Genomic DNA, 27,409 nt, shown 5'->3' on the forward strand with positions numbered 1-27,409 from the left:
TTTAATTCTTCAAGAATACCTGAATAATTAGAAAATAATGCATTTTTCATCATCTCCTGTCACGTTCCCAACAACAATATATTGCTAGCCATATGCTAGCAGCGTGGCTCTAGAGATGACAATGCTGGTCTGTCGAACAATCAGTCCACCACTTTGAACCAGACTGAAATATCTAAATAACTATTGGATGGAATGCATTGAAATTTGGTACAAATATTCATGGTTGCATGCTGATGTTAGCATTTGGCACGTTTTTGGCACTGCTGTACCTAAGTAAAGCCCCACAGAGCTGTTGGCATGGCGGTATAGACTCTTAGTTTATGAGTATGTGAGGTAACCGGGCCATCATCAGCACATTGAGCATTCATTCAGCATTAGTAGCTTTGTTTTCTGTTTAGTTTTCATCCCTGGTCTATCCAATTTGGCAGGTCCACAATGGCATTGTCAATATAAAAACTATCCGCAGTGCAAAAAACGATTGGGAACCCCTGACTTTAAAATAGTGAGCAGAAATGAAGAAACAAATCCCTCTTGTTTTGGTTTGGGAAGCACAGAGACAGTAACACTTTGGATACCTCACTGTCATCTCCTCTCTACATTTAAATACAGTTATATTCTCTGTGCTCTTTTACCTGATTTGATGCAGTTGTTTTTACAATGCTACATTGGTTGCAGAGAAACTCAGTCATCGAAAACTCAAACAACGGCCAGCAGCACAAGTGCTCAGAAAGTGCAAGGTCGACACAGTATGAGATGATGCAAAATAATGTCATTGGTCACTAAGAAGACCAAAGTGACCTCTGTTATTATGCTTGAAGAGAGAAATAAAAAATAAAAAAATCCTTAAAGCAGGTGGTGTCATGGCAACGGTAAAAAAACAAAAATAAACACTGAAAGGTTTTGTGTCGTCAAACAACCTTAAACCTACTGTACAGAAGAGCAAATATCTTTAACATGTACAATTATACAAAAATCGATGTGTATGTTAACTGATGTGTAATATTAACAGAGAAAATAATGTGGAGGGCCAACTTCCCCATCAGTTGGGCACTTTAGGCTCAATTCTGAGTGAGGCTTCGTACAGGCTTTCTTCATCCAGAACAAAGCTGTTATCCAGTAGATATTGGGCTACCTGAAATGACAAAAAAAGAAAGGCAGAAGGATCATAATTATACAGGATATATAATTTCCATTCAATTAAATTAATTTGTACACTTCTTAAACAATACAAAACAGCTAAGGCATCCAATATTGTTCATTGTCTAGTGGTTCCAGATCTTTTTGATTTGTGACCTCTTAAAATAAAGCAGTGAACACTTCTGACCCATCATCACCTGTAGCAAATGTCTATAGATTATGACCTGTGACCCACCCCCCATTTTTAGAGGCCTGAAGAAGAAAACTATCAAGCAATTTATAAAGAAAATAAACGAGAAGTGCAAGAAAACAATATTGTAATTTAAATATGTAATTTTGTGTAACATAAAATTTTTTTTATTTTTCAGATTTCCCATCCTGTTAATTGTCTCACAATCAATGTAGTTAATCTTGCAATACCTTGGTCAGGATGTCTGAGGTTACAACACAGGCCTTACCAGGAACAGGATTGAAAAGTAGAAAAAAATGTTTCTGCTACACAAAATAAGATTTCTTTTTCAGAGTTTTTCTTGTGAACTACTGGATAATTTAACTTCTGCAGGCCTCCAAAAAGTGTTAAAATAAAACAAACTAAGAAGGTATAATCACTTTGGTTGTGCTGGCCACAAGACAGTCGATATATACGAAATGTGTAGAGGGGTCACAAGTAGACATAGCTTCTTTTTTACTATTTCTGCCCTAATAAAGACCCTTTGAGGCTAAAATTGTCAGCGCTTAAAACCAAAATGTCTTATGAAATCAAAGTTTTTAATATAACTTTTCTCCTTGCTCTGCCTACAAGTGCCTGAAAAACTGTGATTAGTTCTTAAGTTTCCCTGGACTTACTACGCACCACTGGTCTAACGTTTTGGTATTTATTTACCTTTGGTTGCAGTTCAATCTTGTATGCTGTTTGCTGAAACTGCCTGATTTCTCTGATGATGTGAGAAATCTGTAAAAACAAGAGAAACCTGATGTTAAATTCTGACACATACTTGCACTAAGTCTCTCATGTGACAGGAAGCCAAACATCTCACCATTCTCATTTTCGAGAAGTTGACCAAGTTGTCTTCAGTGTAGTTGGGCGTTCCCTCCTCAATGAAAGCCAGGTCAGTGAGGTACATCCCCAGATAGGGCACACAGGGAGGATCACAGCTGGTGGGAAAAAACACACACATCATCCCCTTGTACTGCATGTTTGCTTTATTGATCCAGTACAAAACTGTGTCCTTGAACTGAACTCACTTCTTCAAAGCCTCTCTCAGGTTTTTGAACCTCCCCTCTGATGAGACTAGCTTCTGCAGCTTGTCAATCAATGCTTTTGTCTAGAACAAAAGGTTATCAAGAAAACAATTAATGATAACACTAAGCACATTGGGAGGAAACAAAGAATACATAGGGAGATGCACACCTGCTTGGAAACCTTGAGCCAGGTCTTCTTGAGGCGGAAGACAGAGCTGCGGTTGAGGGAGGAGGTGATCTCGAGCACGGCGTTGTAGTTGTGGAGACAGCGACAGATGTCGGCTACAGCCACCCATTTTTCTATGACCACTACTCGAGTGACCACGTCCTCACAACGCAGGATCTCTGTGGCAATAAGGTTGCTTATCTTGCATAGGAAAAAGAGAAGTTAATTAAGAAATAAGTTTGAGCTCACTATTAAATCACTATTTGAAGACCAATACAAGTTACAGGTGATGTTTTTAGATTGGAACATACATCATTGAAGTGCTTTGTTGTTCTCATGATGTACGGCGTCTTCTCATTTTTGTCATTCTTCATCCAGCCTTGTCCAAAGAATTCCCTGTGAGGTGAACAGATTAACAAAAAGAAAAAAAATGGTCCGTGTGTTCTTCTTGGCCACAGACATGTACAGCTGGGATGGGTTGATACTCACGCATATGGGATGACCTTAAACACCAGGTGGTCCAGCAGAGTGAGCTGCTCTGCGATCTCCAATGCAGAATGGCTCTCAAAGGGGTCGGCCTTCCCTCCTTCCACCTATGAGACACAAAAAAAGCCCGAAGATGATTAAAACTGTAACTGGCAACTTAGCGCAAAGTGGCAGGTGAGTGAAAGACACAATATAAATACTCAAAAGTCTGTAAATTTGATGTTGATAAAGGATACCAGAATACTCATGTTTAGAAAACTGCTCCGTCTGTGATCAACAAAACGGATGAGAGGCAAAAATCTCTGCCTGTATGTCAAGCTTCTTTTAGACCGGCCAGTGGGTCACTGCTTTTGATTTTTCACTTTCTCTGGGTAGAGAAATGTACATAAAAGACCTCTTCTTCTCAGTTAATGTGGATTAGAGCGAAACGACTTTTCAATTAATTAGAGTAGCCGACCAACAGAAAATGAATTGGCAACAACTCTTCAAGTAACAAAAAGCCTCTCACATGTGAACAGTTTTATATGTTAGTAAACTGAATGTCTGCCCATTAATTTAGAAAATACTAAAATACTAAAAATATTCATTTATAATAAAAATAATTGTTATTGGAGCCCTAATGGAATCATAGTGGATTCCCATCATAGCTCCATGTGCTTCTGTATAAATGTGGAAACATTTGCATACTTTTGTTACAATCTTGCTTCCTGCAGCTTTCAAACTGCCCCGCACTGAAGGTTAACACTCACATGTAGACAGCAGCTACTGACTACACTCACCAGAGGTGTTACGTCTTCAAGGGTGATCTGATTGTCACCATGATCTTCCTGAGTTAGAGTCCTGACATACAGTAAAAGAGAAAGTCAAGCTCCAAATCACGTACAGTACAACACATCAGTTCAAACACTGGGTTTACATAATGTACCTGATGATGTTGGCTGCTGCTTTCCTCTCCTGGGTCAGCAGCTCAGGGTCATGCATCACTTCCTCAAGGAAGACAATGACTTTTGTCTTCAGCTCATTGTTACTCTCAAAGTCCTTAAGAGGGACACACAGCACACATACATGAGGCTTGGAAACTACTGTGTAATTACTTTCAACCACTAGTAATGTGATGTTCTTTGCTTTATAGATGCTATTTTAAAATGTCTTCCGTTTTTTAGTTAAACAGATTTTGCTTAGTTTTCATGTTTCACTTCTTTGTCTGTTACTGGCAAAACATTTCCCAAAGAGACTTTCACCAGTCCTCAAAGAACAAGGCTCTCCAAGCAATATATACAGTAACTAGGTGGAACATATGTAATTTTGTATGTAATGAAAATGGGTTTTGCTTATCACGTGTTACCAAAGACAGATTAGATGGTGCACAATGGTATAATACTTCACAGTTTAGCAGCTTGGCCAAAGACATCTTGAGATGTAGATGAAATCACTACTCTCACAAGAAAGGAACCTACATTTAATTTGAACGGACTGAATTATAGAAATCAAGCTCTCAAGTTTTTTGTTCAGTCAAATATTTTTTTTTTTTTTTTGCAGAAATAAGTGTAAAATTCATGTTACCTGCTACAAAAGCTGACTTACAGAATCATTGTGAAAAGAAGCCATTAATCAGTAACTCAATATGTATACAAGACCAGTGTTAATATGGTGGGGTTCCAGCAGGGCGTTCAACTGTGTTGGGATGTTTTACCTGAGAATGTTTGGACACCCAGTGCCTCAGGACATTGAGGACTCTGTTGGTCGCTGCCCGTCTGATCACAAACTCTTTGTCTCCATTTCTCTGATCTGTTGGGAAGCCTACAGAAAATATATTGCATTTTTACATAAAACTCTCATTCATGTAATACACACAGCTTTCGCAAAGAGCAACAAAGTTTGGAGAATCCATAAATCTTCAATCAGTGCAAACTGGAACTGACATGTTGCAGTTTTGAAATTCTTGACAGCCACGTGATGTTAACATGTAACTGAAACTGGACCTTAGTCCTAATAGAATAGTGCATAGGTGTGTGTACCAGTGCTGGCGAGGGACATCCTCCGATATTTTTCCTTGGTAGGTGTTCCCTCATTGGCTCCAGCTGTAGCAATAGCAAAAGCTGAGGCAGCAGACAGGGCACTGCGGTTGTTATCCAGCTCTCGACACGAGGACATCACCATGCCATTGTTGTAGGAAAACAGGGAGAACTCTGCAGGGGTTCACAGTAAGAGAGAAAAACTCAAAAGAGATTGATTTTGGTGCCATGTAAATCAAATCAGTGGTCAGTTTAAAGAGAGACATAACAAATAGCGAGTTTTCACATGACTCAAAATGGTCAGAAAACTGTTGGTATAATAGATATTTTATTACTGAGAGACTGCAGAATGGCCTGCTTGCCATTGCAAAGGCCTCCACTAGGGGGCACTACAGGCCAACATGACTGGTTTCCTCCAGACGTTCCTTACAAGTGGCTTTGATATTCAAGATGGTTGCAGCTAAATATAGCCACCAAATATCACCATAACAGAGGAATCAACAGATTTTCTGCAGTCTGCTATGTTTGAATCCTGGGAACATAGACAGATCATAAGCAGCTAAAAATCCTGCACGCTGTGCTTCTCTCATTGCTTCACAATTTCACTTCAAGTCTTTATTTTACACATTAGAATCTTTTAAAATCTATTGTGTGATTTTGTTATAAGATTTAGAAGGCAGAATTAATCTTGGCTCCGGTGAAACAGCCTCAGTACTGGGGGCGGAAGGGAGAACACTCTCTCGATGTAGTTGCTATGACACAAGTTTCCCTAACACCTACTGAAGCCAAGCATTGGCTTTCCCAACATGATCATAACCATAAACCAATTTATATGCTATATGAATTATGCTTGACATGTTTTGATTTGTTTTCCACGAGAAACATTAACAAACTGACTATTGCAACCTATCGCAAAGTTAAAGATTTCTATATTTCATCCATATAAAATACGGCCTTTTTCCAAAACAAATAATTAATATTATGTAGTCGGTAACTGTGCAACAAATGTGGAGGGCTCAGTGATGAATGCGAAACTGGCTGGGACAATGGATATAGGTGCAGTTTACAAGCTTTCATATGAAACTGTTGAGTTGTAATTACGTCACTAGGACACAATGTACCTGAGGAGTTTTTCGATTTGATGTTTTTTGGAGTGGTTGGTGACTTGGTAGGAGAGGCTTCTGGGTCCCCGTCATCACTCTGGTTTTGATCATTGTCGCTTTCTTCTCGTACGGAGAGATCTGTATTATAACAACATTACAAGGATCATTAGAAAACATCATTACAGCAAATCAACAGTGGAATAATTTACTGATAGGACCAGCTCTTCTTCTTCACCTTGCTTGGACACTGTGGTGTCCTCCACCTTGTCCTTCTTATCTTCTCCCTCATCAGGGATTTTGCTTGTGATAGGGCTGGACACGTACAGTTTGTTGATGTCCAAGGTGGTCTTGCTGAATGGGGACATGGTTGAGTACATGCTTGCATAGCCATTGGAGGAGCAGCTGAGGGCAGCCAGGTCAAGAGCTTTGCCCCCAGTGATGATGGGGATGTTGAGAGAGAGCTTGCGCCGGCGGTTTGGGGATGAATTCTTTGCAATAGCGAGAGGAGGAGGGGAGGAGAACTTTCTGCTGGCCCGGGGGGAGCTGGGAGGCTCTCCATACAGGAGTTTACTGTTCTGACTACTGGCAAAGAATAACTCCAGGGACCTGCATCAAGGGAGGATATGTGCATTTCAATTTAGGACATATTTAGGAATATATTTCTTTGATATTTGGTAACTATACTGTTATATATGTTTTAGGAGCTTAGCTAAATACACAATGTTTTAGAGCAAGATACAAGCTGCAGTGTTGCAGAAAACCTCTCCCACTCCCTGCAACCCTCCTGGCGACCTCACGGGTTCCCATAAATAGCACAGCGAGTGATAGTGCGCAACCAAGTGTAGGTGTCTCACAGTGACATGACAAGCACTACAGGAGAGCATGCTGCAGGGAGTGGCCATGGGGGGGCTCCCCGTGATCTGAACCCCACAGTAGGGCCCTCTGCTCTAGGCCTGTGGAGCAGCGAGTCAGTCCCACTGCAACACTCCGCGTCAATATTTCACGCTATGGATCTTTTGCAGACAAGGAGAGAGGGAGGGGAGGGGAGGGTGGGGTCCTGCAGCACCGAGGTTGGTTGCCATAGAGCGACAGAGCCCAGTTGAGACACTCCCAGGCAGGCAGGAGAGACTGTACCCAATTCCTGCCTTCGACCATTGAACACACACATAAATACACACACACGTGCGCACACGCGCACACATAGACACACAGAGTGATACTGAAGCATCCTAGAGCCTGTCTTCGTCCTTTGCTCCATCTGCTGCTTCTCTGTGCTCACATTAACCAACAAAAACAAACTCCCCCAAATACACACACAAAGCTTTACTGGACTTAACTGTTCCAGTGTCACAATCAAACTCATTCTGTCACATATAACTTCTTTTTAAAAAAATTTCCCTGAACACCAGCTGGACTCTCGTTTCACCAACCTCACATCCATCTTATTCATATGCAAATGTGAATAAACTTGACTACGTTCTGTACTGTCAGATTTAATTTGTAGAATTATAATATATGTGATATAATGCAAATTTTTAAAGGGGTATGCCAACAACCTAGCAAGGCAAGAAACAGAATGAAAGGGAAATGGTCAAAATCAATGCAGTAGAGGGGGAGATTTTCCCGATTTTTAGTCCCTGGTATGGAGCAAACTGGATTTAACTATCTTTTCCACAACAAACACCAGAAACAATAATTTGACCATTTGAACTTTTCTTTATATGGATGTTGCGTGAGCTCCTTTCTTGAAGTCACTGACTCCTCGATCAGCAATATCACTAAGTTGTACCCTTGTACATACATCTGGCTTACGATCTCGTAAGAGCTGCTACTGAACCGAGATTCCTCAGGTGAAACTACTCACACTTCCTTAAACTCTTCTGTGTAAAAACAGAAAGCAACCATTTATACGGCTGCAAGGTTCTTGGCTCCTGCACATGCCTTGACGAGAGGATGACAAAGCTTCATATTGTTATAGATCAATCTCATCTTTATGTAGCGTGGAAAGGTCTGGATGTATGCCAGACAAATCATGTGTTTGTCTATAGTAAATGCTGTCAACAGCCTTTCAAGGTTCAAATCCAGCCAAATGTAATGTGACTGACCGAGCAGGGATGGCACTGATGGGCTTCTTGTAGATAGTGATGAGTTTGTCTAGCACCACATCGGCGGTGGTGAACACGCGATAGGAGTGCAGAAAGGTGTTGAGGAAATCGATGGAGAGGAAACGGAGGTCGGTCAGTCTCTCCAGCAGGCGCTCGACGCTGGCGTAGCGGATCTGGAGCACCTTGCAGGAGTTCATCATCTTACTGAAGCGGATGTCCACATCATCGCAGTACAGACTTGAATCCGACCTGCTCAAAAAGCAAAACAAAGTAGAACAAAATCAGAAATAAATGCCAGGAAAAAGCAGAAGCTGCAAAGAGTTGCATATATATACATATACAGTATGTATAAGTAAGCTTACTTGATCATCTGTGGCACTGTGACTTTAGAGTTGTCTTCAAAGGCGTTCATCATCAGCCCATTGCAGCGGATGTTGTCTATGCACTGTATGACAGATGCAAAAGGAGTAAACAGAAAGGACAGAGGAAATGTTAGTGAGTTCTGTAATATGCAGGCTTTCTGCCGACATCCTCGGCTTCTCGTCTGACTACTGGATACTGTGATGTGTGCTGACATGCCTGGCTGATGTCACTGGTCCATGCAGACTTCTCCTGCCTCGAGGAGGCCACCAGGATGACTGTGAATGACTGGCTGTCCTTTGGCTCAACGACAATCTTAAAGTCCAGGTGCTCCATGTCCTGACCGCTCTTGTCTGATTTGGCTTTGAGGTGAACACAAAGACATAAGGAGATGTCATTCTCTATAAATTCATGCACATAAACATACACCCACATAAATAAAATAAATTCAGTACATTTCAAGTGTTATATATAATGTATCTACATTAACAACAAATGAAGAAAAGATCAACATTCTTATAAAAACAGAGGAATTAATCAATTTTTATTTATTTAAGTCTATTTTACTTTCTAGTGGCACTTTGGAGCACTATTTCTCATTTGTTCCAAATATTGATTTTACATCTATTTACATCTATCTATACATTATACATCCCAGCACATTCTAGTAATCATATATTTTATACATTATCACACATGGTACATATGATGCATATTTATGTAAGCTGCTACATGAATAAAACACTCACACTCATCGTCTGTCCCCTCAGGGTCCTCCATAAGAGTGCAGTCTATAAGCGAGACTACTCCATTCTGCAAAAAACCCCATACAACATACATTTGGTTTCTTCCCACCAGCCTCATTTGGCATGCTATAACACAAACTACAACTGTTTACACTACTACGTTCAAGGTTCATCAGCTGACTGCTTCTTTGAATTTCAGAATTAAAAATGAAATCAGCATCTGAATTACCCTTCAAAGTGGAAATATGTGATAGTGAAAAGGACTCAGCAGCTTTTCTACTGCCTCTACTCTCTACTGAAACACCTTTGGAGTAGATTGGGGATATTGACTCTGTTTTATACCTTTTTTATTCAAGGCATATTAACATTTTCATTTATTTGATGTTCTGTTATCCCTTTGTTAAAGAAGCAATCAATTGTATGGTGTCGGTGTCATCAACTCTAAACGTCTTAGCAAAACACATTGAACAAATCTTCAAAAAGACTCATACAATTATCTGTGAATTCACATGTGTCCTTTATGACTTGATGATCGGTTGCCTTTCTGTATAGGCCAGGGGTTTTCAAAGCATGAGACTGCGGGCCTCTCCTCGGACAAAGCTTAAAAAATGTGCCCACCTCAGTTCAATTTCTGCATGTCCATAGGATCATGGAGCAGCTGCAATTGAGTTAAATAGCCATATATTGCTGTTTGACACAATTTCAAACGGCATGTAACTACAACACAGGTCTAAAAAAATTGTGTAATTCCCGAATTATCTCCTTAACCAATTTAGAGATATTTAGACAATCCAAGAGTATGGTTCCCTTATAATATTTAAATTAAAAAAACAGTTTGTCAAAAATCCTTCATGAACCTTGTTTTCACCTTGAGTTTCTGAGGATCCCCACTGCCACTCACCCTTGTGTCTTTCACCCTTTTTTCTTGTCATAATATGGCTCTGACGTGGCCGTAGGTAAAACAGTAAGGCAAAAAATTACTTTACGGTTCACTCTCATAGTGTCTTTTTTGGCTTGATGGCTTAGCACCAAAACAGCGACTAACTATTTGAGCATTAAGGAGCTAAAGACCCAGATATTTCCCTCAAGAGTTGGTAGAAACCAAAAACGGAGCTAAAAATGAACAAAAAGACTTACATAAACATTTCAGGTGGCCAGACACACAACTCCAAATGAATGCTTTTTATAAAATCTGAGACTCTAGTTGTATTGCAATTATATGTAAGGCCTTCATCTGAAAGCTTTTTGGCCTTATCTTAGACCCCAAACATCAATCGCCCTTTGTAATGTTGAGAAGAGTAATGTGGAGTAATAATACACCACTGCTCTATTACACACATCAAAGTGATATCAAGCAGCTGCTTTCAAACATGTGCAATGAGTCTGTGCATGTGTGTGTGTGTGTGTGTGTGTGTGTGTGTGTGTGCAAGCTTGCATGGGTGTGTGTAGCTCCAGTGGTCAATGATAAAAGCCACGACATCGCTAACCCCGCAGCTTTCATCTCCTGTCAGTTAATCCGTTCAATTTAGCTCAGAGATTCAGGGTTTTGTGGATTGTGATGTTTGAAATAAGGAGCAGCTCCACTGCAAGCTCAGCAGCGCTGGCCCACCTTGGTGAGATGAAGCTTTCCCCCAGAACCCCTGGTGCAGATGATTAAATGCTTGGAGAAGAGAAAGCACTGCCTCTCCCCCTCCTTCTTCAGAGACAGAGAGCCCAGTCGCCCACGGGTGATCTTGCCCTTCTCGCTCATCGGCACCTGGATGAGGGACCCTTTATGTGGGAATAAAAGAGTGTGTGCAAATAGAAGGAAGGAGGAAGAGAGAGGGAGAAAGATACATAGATGAGTGGAAAAGAGGCAAGGACAGGGGAACAACCTAATAAGAGAAAGAATCAATAGCAAATAGCGTTCATTGTATCCTCTACATATGAATACATGTACGGTCATGCAATATACTAAGGATTAAATAATCTAGCATTTCTGTTTTCCCTTTCCTCATCTATCAAGGCCTGCTGGGGACGTGTGACATTTACAGTCCCAGATTCATCATCAGTTTGCCTCTGAACAGTCTAATTACACTTGGAAATTAAAGACTCTCCTCATGAGGAGTACATGTTGTACACCAGAGAGACAGAGAGAGAGAGATGGCGAATGGAGTATTTCCTCCTAAATATGGAGCTGAGGATGTAAGATCAGGCTGTCAGACAGGTAAGGAGGGACAGGAAATCCCCCTCTGCTGCAATTCCGTGGACCTAGAGTTTTTTTCGCTGGGATCTCAAGTACAACACTTAAAGGCAAGGGTTACCTTGTCTTACAAACGTCTGGCTGGTGTCGAGGAGAATCTCGCAGCCCTCTACGATCATGCGCTCTATTGCCAGGTTCTTCCTGATGTTTTCGGTCTCGCTCACTTCATCGTGCATGATTCTAGGGAAAAAGGACGTTTCATCATTCTCATTTGATCTGTACAGGACTGCAGAGAATCCAGTATGGAACATGACACAAAAATGACTCAAACATAAGTCTCATGAGTCTCCCTGTAAATGTTAATTTTATGATTATATGATGACTGCTGAATGCAGTCTGAGAGGAAGACTGCAGACACTGCTATTTACCAACCTGTTAACTATAACCAGTTTCACCATACTGGTAATTACTTATTTGCTAGACGTATGTCAATGTATATAAATGCAAGAATATGATTCCATTTTGTCTGCCCCCCTTCTGAAACCAAACCATTGCATTTTATTCTGTGTTGTGTAAAATTATGTTGCTCAGTTGAGATTCCACTCAAGTCTTGGCTTTAACCATATTATATAAAAGTACCTGGAAAGCTCCTCCAGCTTAGATTTGGCGTAGTCCAGACTGTTTCTCTCTATATGTTCATGGGGTGTGTGCGCCAGAAGTTCGTGGAGCGTAAGAATGTAGCGGGGAATCTAAAGAGACAGAACAGAAATCAACTGGGGAGTATAACAGCTTACATGCGCGCATAAATGTAACAACAACATGAAGATGCACACGCAGGAATATACATGTGTGTGTACACTAATGAGAAGTAGATCATTGGAGAGCACAATCTACACTCATCAGCAAAATTTATTATCAACACAGCACAGCCTGCAGTAGGCCCCAGCAGAGTGGACTGTCAGGAAACTGCGTGCCTCGCCAGAAAGGAGGCATTATTAAAGCCTGAGCTCCAAAAACGACCACTTTTTATAGACATGAATAACACTACAGGGATATTCTGAGCAAAAGCAGACAAGTGCCTGCTGTTTCTGTTTTTGCTCAGTGATGCTACAAAATGGGACATCGGTCAGAGAGCCAATGAGTGCTTAAGAAGGAGGTGGGTCTTTGAAGTCCTGGCTGAGCCACGACAGCCAGATAGCCAGCATAGAGGCCAAACCACATGGCTGAAAATATTGCTATGGTCAGAGTGGAAATCAGTCTGATTTAGTTCTGGGGTTTTATTTAATCAATAATAAAACTACACTTCATATGTACACTACAAGTACAACTAAATAATAATTAATAGTTGGGATTTTGTCATTTTGGGCAGTAAGCCAAAACTCACTGGCACCACAATTCATCATACATATTGCAAACTATCTCCAGTAGCTGATATGCAGCGGTAATAAATAAGATATGCTTATAATAAATAAATAAAACCTGAAAATGACTATTAATGGAAACTGATAGCAGTGGAATAGAGGTTCAAATTTGCGCAATTCACTGTGTGCTGTTAGGACACGTTACCAGGAGATCAGAAGCGGATGTATAATTTCAATGTTTACAAACACTGTAGACATAAACAACATCTGTCAGTTGGTGTAACTGTGACAGTGGTCTGCAAACTTAAAAAAAGAAGACTAAAATGACTTGATAGTCAAAACCCTTACAGAAAACAAAGAGGCTAACTGCTTTACTGACAGCTACAACTGGGTTTCATTGGCATAGCTATAGCCACCTAGTATTAAGTTGGTGAATTATATGGCCTAAGGGTCACATTCATCTTTGGAGAGAAGAACTCTGCCCAGAATGGCTGTGAGAGCTCAAAATTAACGACAAAAACTGGCTCCAGGCTGCAGCTCTGCATCAAACAAATGAGTCTGCCTTTATATTTCTTGTGTATATCAGTGAGACAAACGAGCTAACCTGGAACATGGGGTAGGTGAGGAAAGTCTCCAGAGTCCTCTCCTCACAGTCGGGCTTGGCCTCGTACTGCTTCAGCAGCTTGTCAAAGTCTCGGTTCTGCTTGCAATGAGCCAGGATCTGCAGGCTGTACTGGTGGTTCCTCACAAACTCCTGGTAGATGTTCAGCATGGGCAGCAGGATGTCAAACAGGTCCGCTATAGGAGATCAATACCAAGATACCATAACAATGACATAAACAATACTGAGGGCAAGAAAATGAAATGAAGACAGTAGAGGAGATGTTCCTTACCCAACACTAATGTTGGCCAGCTTGCTATTCTGGCTTTTAGACCCTGGTAAAATATCTGATGTAGAAACATGATAGTTTCACTGAAAAAAAAAATTTAAATAGAAACAATGTTAAAATATTATCTTCTCAAACAATTACAGAGTTTGTGTTAATAATTCTGCCGACATCCAGTGATGTTGTGAATGATGTTGTTAAATGAAAGCCCTGATATCAGACAGTGTGTACAAGAGCATGAGTGTCCAGGTTGTGAGCATGAACGTGCTTGGATGAGTGTGTGGGTGGATTTTGAATAGGCCAATGAGGTTGCATGGAAATTACTGTCTTCGATGTCCTGTCTGTGTGTCTAGCAAAATTTTTTTTTGAAGGGACACAAACCTCAATCTAGAAGCTTGAACCTAATAATAATATAACTTAATATTTGTTGATATTGACGTCTCATAACCTTTAAATTTTGCTTTTCTTTATGTAAAAGTATAGTTACAAGATCTGCAGCCAAACAAAGGGATGCACCCTCTCAGGAGAAAGAGTAGCCTGTGTTCAGCACGTAATTGTTCGAAAGTTCGAAATCTTAGCTGTTCTAGTGGAAATGTCAGGGTTGACCAAAATCAACATTCTTTTTCTGCACATCGTTATCCGCTACAAGTATACTGCAATGGTAATTTATTCCCTATGGCCAGAAGTGTTGGACTGACAGATCAATAAACCAACCATTCATCACTAAAACCTACTAGATGGTGACATAATTCTTTCAGGACTTTCGTGTGTCAGTCTTGAAATGAGACAGAAAAGGCTGATCAAAATACTGACCCTTGAAATAGATTTTGTCTGATTTTCCCACGTTTTTTTATTTTATTTTTAGAACAAGCAATAAATTTTCTGTGTTTCTGACCCCTTAAGGTAGACAATCACTAAATGCATCTTTAAAATTACATTTCCAGACTTAAACTTGTTAAAGGTATATGTGGAGTTTTCTTTTAAACATTCACATTTATGATTATTACTCTGTGTTTTGCAAAGCTGGTTTGTGATCATCCATTTTGCTAACTAGCAGTCTTCTTCATTGCTGCCTGTTCTTGCATGCATGTGTGTGTGCATGAGATATAAACAAATCGAGGTCCTGCTCACTGTAACATTGCTCCATAGTGCCACTATTGGTAAAGAAAACTCCACAGGGTACCTTTAACATGATTTTATTTTGTAAGGCAATTAATGGAAATGCTCTGTGTGATGAGAGGATCCGACCTGTTGAGGAATATGCTGCTGACATCATCATGGGTGATGGGCGGTTTCTTGGAGCTGGCTGCCATGCGGAGCGGCCTCAGGAAGTTGTTCACCAGGATGTGAAGCTGCTGGACGTACTCGGCCTCCGAGTCCAGCATGCTGAACACCACCTGGTTCCTCTTCCTCATGCTCTCTGCGTGTGGAGAGCGGATGTAATCCTGAATGATTGTCTTCCACTTCCTCCTGCAGATCCAGCCTCGCAGGAAGCTCTGGACCTGTTATTGTAATGGCTGTAGTCAGTTTCTCAGCATCTTAAGATAAAAAATGTAGCAAACTAGTTTTAATCACATGCTTTACTTTTTTGATCTTCTTGATTTCTGAGTCGTCATCAGTTGGGGTGGCTGCAGGGCTGGCGTGAATCTTCTCGTTGTCTTTGAGCAGCCCAGAGATCTGCCAGGGATGCAACCGCAGAAATGACCAGTCATTCCCACTCACACACTTTTGTCTTCTCACTTACTGTACCAGCAAGTAAACAAAGTGAGTGAGTCAACAGGACAGGACCTGTCAGCGCTGTCAACACTGAGACATTAGCCTGACTAAACTAGATGTGTTCACTTGGCTGGATATCTCTGCACCAATATTGATTTACATTGGTGATTTAAGTGCAATATGTACCAAACTGTCCTGCACGTTGACAAGAGGTAAACTGAGGGTGCTGAACCCTCCCCCCCTGACAGACTGAAGCTGCCTCGAACTGTTTGAAGCTAAGTGTCTTCATTTTCTTTGTAGACTGTGAGAGAGTTAATTGTCATTGCATTTCATAGAAGAGATGCAATATAAAGCCGTGTTCATGCATATTCAGCACATCATTTGATTTCAAGCATCACATTTGCACATTAAAGTAAAATGACTATTTGATCTGAAGAATACAGCTGGGAACACTGCCCTATTGGAGGCATTGTTTCTGAGAGGAGATGCAAAGTGGAGGGTGGTTGGCCTGAACATGTCTCTCTCTCTCTGTGATGGAGTAGTGCTTCCATTTCTGTCTCCTCACAATGCTTTATACACATATAATGCAGACATGACAATAATCAGCATAATCCATCATTTTCCCACTGGCTCAGCTGTTATTTGTTGTGCTGGCAGGATGGGACAAATTTTGGAAAAGAATGAGTGTGCAGTGCAAGAGAAAGTGGTGATATAGTGTTATTGTGCCAGTTCAGGAAGTCAATTTACAGCATGTCTGAATGGTACTACGTGTGGTTGCCACATTTGCCTGTAAATGGAGAATCCTGTAATCCTTGGTTATTGTGATTAGTCAGAGAGGACAAAATCCTGGATGTTTTAACAGTGCTCACTTTTCAGTTGAGAACTCCAACACTGTAAAACGTCCGCCATCAGAAGCTCAGCCAAAATGGCCCAAATGGATCCTGACCCTCAGGGGTGTAAAGTGGGGCTACTATCTGTATGTGTATTTGGAGGGTGGTCCGGTGGTTAAGGCCTCACAGCAAGAAGGTCTGGTGTTTGATCATTAGTCATCCCAGGCCTTTCTGTGTGGAGTTTGCATGTTCTCCCCCCCGCGCAACCCTTCACGGTTAAGTGGTTGAAGATGTTGGAGGATGGATGGATGGATGTGTATTTGGAGACATGTCTTAAATTGTTTTCTACTGGCATGTATATTCCTCATATGTATGTATGTATACTCGTTTTGCTGCCAAGACAATAATGAAGTTAAAAAAAAAAGTCTTAAAAGCTTTCTTGGCCCATTCCCTAACTTCAGCTCCTCCCATTTTCCCCATTTACTGTCATGTCGCTCGAGGTGCCAGGCTTCAATATCTGATCATAAGGTAAAAATAACTCCTGTGGGACATGTCCTATCTGTCAAGCCTTATCCTGAACTGCACAACAAATCTGGTGAGGACTGGTGAAATGGACGAAACTCTTTGACTGTCTGAACATTGAGCTTCAAACAATCTCTCACTGCCTATTTGTTAACATTATGGCAAATCTTCATCATGGAAAGTTTCACTGATTTAGCTAGTAGCAGTTCCTGTTCATGCTGTGCATACAACACTCACCTGGATTACTTTAATACTGAAGAAAAAGTCTGAATCTTTTTAAGATCTGAAGTTAGATCTATTGACATTTATCCTCAATGGACATCGGAGATCCTGACACCACTGTAAAGAGTGTATTCAGCTGGTTGTAGCAAGATGTGTTTAGATGTGACTGAGGTATGACTCTGAGAAGGAGAGGTGTGATGTTTGTGGCAAATTGCGTCAAATGGCGAGTGACAAAATTCGGATGCTGTTCGTATCTGTTCAGATCGCATGATGTGAATAATGTACTCTGTTTACATTTTTACTCTTCAGTGTAAAGGCATCACAGTGAATATTACCTCTGACTTAAGCCTTTCAATCTCTATTTCCCCATCTTCTATCTGTTGTCGAAGTTGCTTAGCAACTGTTTTCTCCGTCTCCACAATCTGAAGCAGATGAAGATACTTCTGCATGAGAGTCTCATGCTCGGTGGCCAAGTTTCTGTAACTGTAACACACGCAAACACACACACACACACACACGGTTTATATTGCAGCTTAAGTAATGGAGTTCACATCAGTGTATGTAGTTTCATCTTACGTTGAAAGCAATCAGATTTTTACTGTGAACAAAGCATTTTTCTGTCATTTCTAAATTTTTCACCCCATGAATGAAACCATGGCAACATCCCCTGCAGACTGAGCACATCTGTCAAAGATCACTTACCTTCTGCTGACTTATTCAACTTCTAATTGCCATGTCTGCACATGTGCCTTTACCTGGCGTGTGATATTGCAGCCACCCATTCATCGCAGTCCTTTACATCTTCTGTGCGTAACTCGAGCGCCTTCTGGTTTTCATGGGTGAAGCTGACAGTGAAATAGTACTGAAACAAACAAGGGGGGAGATGTTGAGGAGTTCTAGCTAGAAACAACAGGATTATCATTAACCTGTTAACATGTTATATGTTCTACACAGAAAGGAGCATTCCTTATTGCATATCTTTTAAATAAATCTAGAATATAGTGGCTTAACTTCAGCTTCTGCTCTGCTTTTGTCTTTGTGTTTGTTCCACTACCTGGCTGCTGCAAACATCAAGCGGGTGATTTAAAACCACACAGGGCCTGGGGAAGCCACATCTTCCTCGCCCACCACTGCAATTGATGGAGCACACTGAGGGAAGCCTCCCCCAGCTCGGTTCCTGGGATGTCTCTGGTTCCCAGGAGGAAATGCCATAAGACATGGAGGCTGGAGCCACGGCCAATTACATAACTGTGCAATTCCTGTTTCCTAGCAACTGAAACTCAACTGAAAATCATTATTATTATATGTTATTTTTATCAATTAAGTAATTTACTAAGGCTTTATAAATTAAGCACAGGTCATTGATAATGGCCAATGATGATTCGGGTTTCCAACTTATAAAACATCTATTTTGCTGGGATATCCTCCTTCATAAGGAACCATTCTGCATAAAAACTTTAGTACTTTTGCACAAATAAAATTCTGAATACAAAACTTTTACTAGTATTGCCACTTTTACTTTATAGAGGATTTGAATATGCCTGCTATCACTGATTAAATGACACAAATGTAACTATTTGGATACATGCAAAAAAAAAAAAAGAAAAAGTGAAATGTCCTTTCCTGTGGACTGTTCCAGCTGTGTTGAGGGAGACCAGACGCTAATCTTTGGCCTGCAGATGTTCAACAGGCGCCTATCAACCTGCAGCTGATCATTATTCAGGGCTGACTGCTCTTCCATCTTCACATTCATTAGGTATTCATCCTACCGTCAAAGAAAATCTATTTCTGGCAGAGAGGCATACATGTTGTTGTAGTTTTCTCTCATGATCGCTCTCAGAGCGAGGTAAGTGTCTGGTGTGATGCAATGTTAAGCACACTGTCTGCTTCCTGCGTTAGGTTTATGGCTGAGTCATTCACCTTTAAAAAAATAATTACTAATCTTAACAGTGACATGAGATTGACACAACATTGATACAATTCATCATGTAGAGTATCATTATTATTATTATTATTATTATCATCATTACTATCATTACTATTATTGTTGTTATTATTATTATTATTATTATCATTTATTGTTTATATCTATGAAAATTGATATGGGGGAAGACTTGTCAGTCTTGCTGTGCCGTGGATGTGAATGAGTGATAAATAATGAAATAGACATTAATTGTTTTTTCTACATGAGTGCAATAATTACTATTCCTTGTATATTGCTACTGGCTGATAAACAGCTCAGTTGTATTCCAAAAATGCTGAAAAAGGGCTTTCCTGAATTATATAATGAGATCTATACATAATATATTCCCTGGAGGACTACATCCCGGTAATCACTCTCCTTGCAACCACTTTCATTTTAATGAGGAGCTTTAGTTTGGATGCTAGCCTTCACCCACCCTAAAGAGTGCAGGATATCATATTTTACTGGTGCATATTAGTCAGATATTTCGATTTACAGTACAAATCAACCATCTCTTGCTCCCATAGCGTCTTGAGTTATTGGTTGAAGTGCTGCTGTTTCCCAGTGTGAGCGAGTGGTGTTTTCTATAAATGGACTGTGACCCCTCCAAGGTACTGCAAGGAATACATTTAGCCCAGATAGTGCTTGCATTAATAGGAGAGATGCGACACTACTTCTCCCCTCTCTGTTACCCTGCCTCTTCCAACTGCATCATTCTTTAGGATGCAAATAAGGGTTGCCATAGAAACCTCTGGCTCAAATGCATTATCATTTTCACACTAACTGCATTTGAGGATAAATATAATGTAGGGATTACGGCGGATTGCTCAAACGTTGCCACAAAACCGTGAATTCAGGTGGGGATGGGAGATAGAGCTGATATTTTCTTACTCCTATTCGTCCTTGTTAAGGATGTTTGTTTTCCTTGAGCGGTAACTCTTCAGCAGCCTGTCTGATCAGTCACATTAGTCATTCATTATTTGTGCACCTCTTCGTGCTTTCACAGAACAAAGCAAATCAAATATCTTGTCTCTGGTTTATCATGAATTCAGTCCAAGATGGTAGAGATCTATGAATCAGGCTGTTCTCACCATGTTCTAATGTATGCATTGAAAACAGCACAATGCAGATGGAAACAGCACTGCTAACAAAAATATAGAGAATCCAAATTCTTTCAGGGAGGTTTGTTTTGGGGTGCCTTTAAAGCAACGGTGGGGGCACAACATTAGCCACTGTGTTGCATTCTGCTTTGTCAGCACAAAGGCAGCTGTTCACAGGAAGAGCCTGGACTCACTTTGGATTGCAGCCCTACCTACAGAGTCAGGCACAGAGCCTGGAGAGAGGAGAGCCGGTGGCAGTGAAGCATTATGGTCTTGGACTGTTTTTTCATAATAACAATGTTGACAGACCTGCTAACCTTCCTGCTGCTCACTATCACGTTTTGTTGATTTACGTTTGCTATTCAAGTGAATACTTAATTAGCAGATATGATTTAAATGTATAAATCCTGCTACATCTAGTCTTTATAACACTGCAACAGGGTGTGATAGAGTCAAAATTTCCGCTTGTAAAAAGTGATTAAACAATTACCATCTATAATGCAAATGAAAACTCCAGTATTAGACTCAATCATTTGATTCAGGTGACCCAGATAAGTGCTGACTGATCACTGGCCCCCTGCTGTTTCTGGAGCGTCAACTGTAATTTCATCGTTTCACCACAAGATAGAAACCTTGAGGCAACAACTCCTTTTTTTGCATGTTTTGTTGGAAGGAGCATTAGGTATATCGCTCTCCGCCCAAAACGTGAAAAAGATGATGAGTGAAAGTCAAAAGCAAAATATATTGCAAGACATGATGCAAATGCATCACCCTGATGACAAAAGTAATGCATTAACATGCCATACACCACTAAAAACTATCTCACCAATAAAAAAAAAAATGAAGGGATCAAGCTCGGGTGTGCGGCAACCTGAAGTAAAACACTGCATAGCCCAATGCCAGGGCTGCTGTAATATCATTAGGTGTTAACATTGTTACCTCATCATTAATGCCATGCATGAATTACATAACGTGCAATACAGCAATCTGGAACCTAGTGCCATTCTACTGCGCTGGATTTGAGGTCATCATGCGATGGGAAATAAGAACAATATATGCATAAGAAAAGCGCTTTGTTTGGGGTTAAAATAGTTCAAAGGCGTTTGCGGTGCAGGAGCAAATTTTGCATTCTGTGTTGCACCTCGTCAATATTTTAACGTGAAGCCTGCGAAACAATAAAAGCAGTGAGAGGGAGAGAGAGAAAGAGAGAGAGAGAGAGAGAGAGAGAGCGACTGTGTGTGTGTGTGTGTGTGTGTGTGTGTGTGTGTGTGTGTGTGTGTGTGTGTTTGTGTGCGCGCGCGCTCTCCATACCTGCTTTTCCAAACACTCCTTGGCTGACAGCGAAGGTTTCGGTGAAGGCGCCCTGTCGCATATGCATCCCTCCAACAGGTATAATCCCGAGGGTCGAGAGCTGGACTCGTTCTCAAAATAAAAGAGCATATTCTGTAACAAAGCAAACCACTTTGAGTGCCATTTCGTGTTGTCTGAGCTCTTTTTGCTCAAGCACCCTCGTCTTGTACCATCCTTTTTTGCCAAAAGCCCCAGGTAGGTGACATGACCATCATTAAGTCGTATTCCTTTCTGCATTTTGATGAGGAGACTTCAGCTGTGCAAGGTGGATCGGTCGTTACATCCTTCTGAAGTCGCTCCAGAGAGAAAAAAATATAAAGAAAGACAAGATGTTGACTTTCTGAATGCGGACAACTAGCAGCAGCAGGCTTGTCCACTCTGTCCGACGCATTCACCGTGCTGGCATTAAAGTAAAAAGAGAGAGACAAAACGAGCAGCACAAGTCTAGCATCCTAAAATCTCTTGTCATACTCCGAGCGCTTTGAAGGTCCACATTATCCGATTAAAAAAAGTCGGAAACGGTTGTCGAGAGAAAGAAAAACAGTCTAAACAACGCAAGATGAGAGGGGAAGGGGTTCGGGGTTCGTCCTTTTCTCACATGAAATCTCCAGAAACCAGTTGGCTTGGTGCTGAGCTAGGCAGTGCTGGGTGAAGTCACGTGACGCATGCTTGGGAAAGCAGATTTCAGGACCTTGGACAGGAACGTTTCAAGATGCGGCATAAGTTGGGTTTCCTCTCAAGCCCACAGTATTAGGTATTATAGATACAAGAGACAAATGGAAAGTAGACGTTTAAAACAAAACAATCTTTTTAACTGATTTATAGCCACTTAGCAGGCCGCTGAATCCATTTATTGTCAGCTTATTTTCTCTTTGTCAGCTTGTTCTCTTCTTTTTAACTGTCATTTACCAGTTAAAGTTTCGCCAATATTTAGTTTAAAATTGCATGTCAATTTGCATTAGAATCCAGAGTTTCTGTGATTCAAACCATTTAGTCCATTCTTTGTGACAAAGCAAGCAAGCAATCAATGTAGATATTTTGAGCTCTTGAAGAGGTTACATACACACTAGAGGAGTAATTTTTGGTGCACTTGAACCTCTGGAGGACAGGATTTCAAAACCGGAAAAGCCCATTTTAATGAATCTCAGTTTAAAGGTTACAATGTGTGTCTTGGGTCTATTTACCTGCTCTTTCTGAGTTTTCAAAAGCATCATGGTTTTCATCCACATTTTGTCACACATCTCAAGGTCAAGACTGAGCTTCTATGCTAACGTGACAACTGGGACTGGACAAAATACCTACTGCAGAAAACAAAAGACAAGTAGCCTAAATACTGAAATAATTTTGTACCAGTGTTTTTGCACATTTTGCCCTTTTACTACAAACCCAACTATAAACCACAAATATATACTATAAACTTTATGGCATGATATTTTAGGTGTTATTAATAATATTAACAATGGCACTGTTCTATTCAAGCAGCCCGGCAAGCCATGAGAGTGTGACAGTGAACCTAAAACCTAAGCATTCTCTTTCTTGGTTAAACCTTTGCTTGACATGTTACAATGGTTGCCTGGAAAAAATACCTTTACATTGTGCTTCAAGAAAAGATTAGCTGCAGTGTTGAGTAGCCTACTGTATGTGACTTAGGCTAAAACTTGCAAAAACACTAGCATGGTTCTTTAACATGTGGTCTGACTGTTTCAGACCTGTTGTTGCTGTGAGTGGCTGCTGTATTTTAAAGCATGCAGCCAGTGGCAGTAAGTAGATAGTAAAAGATAAACTGCTGCCCCATATTGACTCTGTGGCACTTACAGTAAGGTATAGACTCTGGGGCATAACATTGGTCAGGTTAATTTTACTGTCAGATATACATATGCCCTACAACGAAAGAGGAACTCTAAGTCAAATGTGAAAAGTTGAAATAAATGTGTCTTTGAGATTAAATAAACACCATTACTATGCAGGATGTTATTGTTTTATTAGTTTAAAATGATAGCAAATACCCCTTTATACAAAACAAAATTCCGACACAAGTGTGGTTTACCTTTTATAACACACATTTAAACACGTCTGAGTATTTTCTACAAAACCTGGATTTAGGAACTTGTGAAGTCAAAGTAAAAGCATTATTTTGAATGGTTTCATTTAATTTCATTTCAAGTTACACAATATAAATGTATATTTCTGAGTTTTAGTGTTGTTGTTTTTTTCAGGTCTATTTTTGTAACCTGGATAAGTTATTTCCTGATGAAAAAGTCCCCAAACAGAAAACAAATTATTAAAACTTGTTTGGCTTGTTCCCCTTGTTTTTTTCATCTCATTTTACACTGTTAACCTTTGTTCTGTATTTCAGCGTTTGCAATACATGGTGAGACAGAAGTTAATAGGTCAATTAGTTAAAAGGGTAATTTCAACCAACCCCCCCCCCCCCCCCCGAATTTGCAGTGTGAGTTTGTTTGAACTGCACAATGATGTCATGCTTACTGACAGACTCATGTCTCTCAGTGGTTACAGAGACGCACTATAAAACATGGTCAAGCACACAGCCAATATGCCTCTTTGAGCACCCAATTTGTTTAAAAGGCACAGGTTCTAATCTGCTGCTGTCAGTTGCCGGCTACTTCTCAGAGAGGAGATTTATTTATTACTCCATCTCCATTGTTATCTGCGCTCTCCCTGATCTATTCTGCCATAAATCCCTGTAGGCTCTGCAGTGTCTTCCGCAAACAAGCCTCTTTTTTTTTTTATCAATTAGTCACTCACTAGTTAGATATTAACCAAATATTTAAACAAATAATGCAGGTGATAGGAGAAACCCTGGCTGACATGTAGAGGAATGAGGGTGAACATCTGTTTTGTGATCTAGCGTTAGCTAGCAATAAATGCTGCCAAGTTTTGAACAGATTTGCATAGACACACATGTGAGAGGCTGATAACACTGTGGGTATTTATGGTCTGCCCTGTATGAGCCACGGTGCAACACAACAGTGCTGTTGTGCTTAATGTGGGGCTTTCCAGTCCATCCAGCTCTGTGGATCACTGAATCTCGAGAGGATAGCGAATGTGAAATTATGCCTCTGAAAGTAACGCTTCCTAAATACTAAATGAATTTGTGCATGTGTTTTAAGTGATCAGAATCAGCAGCCCCTCTCTTGCTGGAGCTTCTATCAAACTGAAGGCTCAGTGTCTCTGCTTAAGGGGTGAGGGGTGTGTGTGTGTTTTGTTTATGAGTGACAATAATGACTGATGAAGGTTTTACATCAAAAGAGCTGACGTTCGTGAAGATTTTTTTCCTAAACAGAATTGCATTGAAGATGGTGCACAAATGTAAACAATTTTTTGTGGTTTGTGTATTCTGATTAAATGGTAAAGTTAAATCAGAGCTGCAGCAAATGATTATTTTCATCACTGAATAATCTGCAGATTATTTATTCAATTAATTGACTAATCATTTAGTCTATAAAATGCAAGACAACCAAGATACTCAATTTATCATGATATAAAACCGACAAAAGCAGCAAATCCTCATATTAGAGGAGCAAAGCCATCATATAGTTGCCATCTTTTGCTTGATAAATGACTTGAATGGTTAATTGATTCTCAAAATTAATTTTCTGTACCGTTACAGCACTAAGTTAAGCCTTAAAAAAGGGCACATGTGGAAATCCTAAATTGAAAGCACAAACCTTATAGACACTGGTTGGTTTTTATTCATTAAAATGGGAAGTGTATTTATTTTCTAGGCCGTTTGTACATTTGAATTGTATTTTTCCACAATAGAATAGGTTTTTATATCTGATTCAAAGAAAAAATTTATTTAAAAAAATTAAAAAGTTGCCTAATGAACCCCGCGGCCCCGTACGCAGGATAAGCGGTTGACGATGGATGGATGGCCTAATGAACAGAAATGGCATTTGAAATCGTCACAATTTTACATACCTTTTCATTTGATTTGAGAGGGAGTTCACATATGGAAACTCAAATCTTCCCTAAAAGCTCCTACTGTATGTTATGAAACCCATGTGTTGTGTTTCACATGTGACATTCATGACATCTGGTCAGATATGTGAAACGAGAAAAAAAACAATCATGCATCACTGTCAGCCTTGTTTGACATTGTGATCTGCACCCGCATGTGTATGTGTTCAGTATTGTGTTTCTGTTAGTGTGCAAGTGTGTGAATGTGTGTGTGTGTGTGTGTGTATGTGTGTGTCAATTGGTGTTTTCTGTAACAGCTCGTAGTGCTGTCACTGTTCAGCAGAGGATGCTGCCGTGGTGTCCTCGCCCTTCTCTGAGCCGCCTATGAAAAGGCTCCAGTCCTAATTACATGATCCACCAGGCTTCTAATTCGCCATACTCGTCTCAAATGACATTTACTAATTACTCCTTCCTTTTTTAGAAACAGCTTTCTGGATTTCATCCAGGCTTCCCTCATGCTCATTGTCATGTAGGAACAAACAAGTTGGCTGTTGTGGCAGTCACAGCCTATTTGATTGAAAGTGAGTAAGCAAACATACAAACAGACATCTGAAATCCCTTTAAAGCATGATGCTGTGTTAAACAATCTGGATTATCCGTAGAGAGGAATTAAATAAAAAGAGAGAGATGTGGGGGGAAATCTGCAATGCAGTAACGTTGGAACAAAAAGCAGAGTTGTCAGAGCCCACACAACCTCTTTAAAGAGGGCAACCAAAATGTTCTTCCCAGTGTTCAGAAATGTTTCCCTGATGTTCAAGCCAGTTCCCTCAATGGTAGTAATAGTGTGGAGGCACATTCACGCTGTATGCAAATGTCTTACACATTCGACAGAAAATTAATAGATCCATATGAATGATAAAGCACGAGGGGAAAAAATAATTTTCTCTTGCCAAGATGAGTCCCAGGCTCATGTGATAGATTTGAGACCTATCTGGGATGCTTCAATACCTCCTGACCATGCGCATTCTGGGAAAACCTAATCAATTCTGCAGTTACAAATGTTAATAAAGTCACTAATAAAGGGTCATGACTCATTTTCTGATAAACCAAGGAACATTCTGGTCCAGATGCACTGCTGCTCCTTTTCCAGAAGGTTGGAGGTCAAACATGCTGGAGGGATCTTCCTGATTAATTAAAGAGCTAATGCAAGTGTTATTGTGAAAGAGGATAAACATCAGCCATAGAGATACAGCATTTCACAACCTGGCATCCCAAAAGCTGTTCTTACTAATTACTTATAACTGGTCTAGAAATAATTAGTATATCAGTTATTAACATTAATAAAGCCTTTAAGTACAACATTTAAACCCTTCAGAGTGACCTATTTGAAAGTAGTAGTGGGTTAGGTTTAATTCTTACCCTCGGGTCACATCAAAGTGGCACTTGAGCTGAATGGAGGGGCACTTTTGGGAGCACTTGGGCAGATCAAGAACCCCTTGATTGAAAGAATGAATGTTTATGTGTAAATTTACGAGAAAAACAAAAATTGCATTTGAAAAAACATAGAAACAAAGAGAAAATGAAAAAACACACTGGAGAAGTGTATTCATTTTCTGTTTGTTTCTGTGTTTTACAGGCCTAGCTGGACTGTGGTACAGTACAACACGGTTTTGGGACTTTAAGTGGAGTGGAGGCTGACATGTCTCGCTGACGGTCTCCTATGTGGCAGGCAGGCATTGCTCCCACGGCTGCTCCCTCTCAACTCAGGCTGATTCTCCTGTGTCAAGACCAGTTAGCCGGCCTGCCACTCACAGCTCATGAGTGGGGGAGTGGGAGAAACTGGACCCACCAGACACTGGCTGCATTATGTTCGGGCAGTACAGTGATACTACTGGCCATGGTGCACAATATCTAACCCTTAAATCACGTGTGTTTACTTCCATTTTCTGGACAAACATGTTGGTTTTCATCTTGTTATCGGAGATGACTTCAGCC

At 40.4% G+C, this 27,409-nt stretch overlaps 1 protein-coding gene across 1 annotated transcript; it reads right to left on the minus strand.

Annotated features, from left to right (window-relative positions):
* Positions 1 to 964: 964 nt before the first annotated feature.
* On the minus strand, positions 965 to 21,730 carry rasgrf1 (Ras protein specific guanine nucleotide releasing factor 1). Its single transcript, XM_046037590.1, has 27 exons — positions 21,455 to 21,730; positions 17,836 to 17,942; positions 17,416 to 17,563; positions 15,375 to 15,467; positions 15,039 to 15,292; positions 13,797 to 13,876; positions 13,508 to 13,701; positions 12,182 to 12,291; positions 11,664 to 11,782; positions 10,970 to 11,130; positions 9,364 to 9,427; positions 8,834 to 8,976; positions 8,617 to 8,699; positions 8,255 to 8,503; positions 6,385 to 6,755; positions 6,168 to 6,287; positions 5,050 to 5,220; positions 4,725 to 4,831; positions 3,957 to 4,069; positions 3,811 to 3,871; positions 3,035 to 3,138; positions 2,857 to 2,941; positions 2,549 to 2,746; positions 2,383 to 2,462; positions 2,175 to 2,292; positions 2,021 to 2,089; positions 965 to 1,132 (listed from the first exon to the last, which is right to left on the minus strand). The coding sequence occupies exons 1-27, from the start codon at positions 21,728 to 21,730 to the stop codon at positions 1,040 to 1,042; spliced, it is 3,771 nt and encodes a 1,256-aa protein (XP_045893546.1). The 3' UTR covers positions 965 to 1,039.
* Between the last annotated feature and the right edge of the window lie 5,679 nt (positions 21,731 to 27,409).

This window comes from Micropterus dolomieu, linkage group LG22, assembly GCF_021292245.1.
Source record: "Micropterus dolomieu isolate WLL.071019.BEF.003 ecotype Adirondacks linkage group LG22, ASM2129224v1, whole genome shotgun sequence".
NCBI lineage: Eukaryota > Metazoa > Chordata > Actinopteri > Centrarchiformes > Centrarchidae > Micropterus > Micropterus dolomieu.

Excerpts from the sequence above, each read along its gene's own strand:
- rasgrf1 (XM_046037590.1), bottom strand. The coding sequence starts at position 21,730 with ATGCAGAAAGGAATACGACTTAATGATGGTCATGTCACCTACCTGGGG. Across the intron at positions 6,756-8,254 it reads ATCAGTGCCATCCCTGCTCG|GTCCCTGGAGTTATTCTTTG; the intron begins GTCAGTCACATT and ends CCCTTGATGCAG. Across the intron at positions 2,293-2,382 it reads CTGAGAGAGGCTTTGAAGAA|CTGTGATCCTCCCTGTGTGC; the intron begins GTGAGTTCAGTT and ends TTTTCCCACCAG.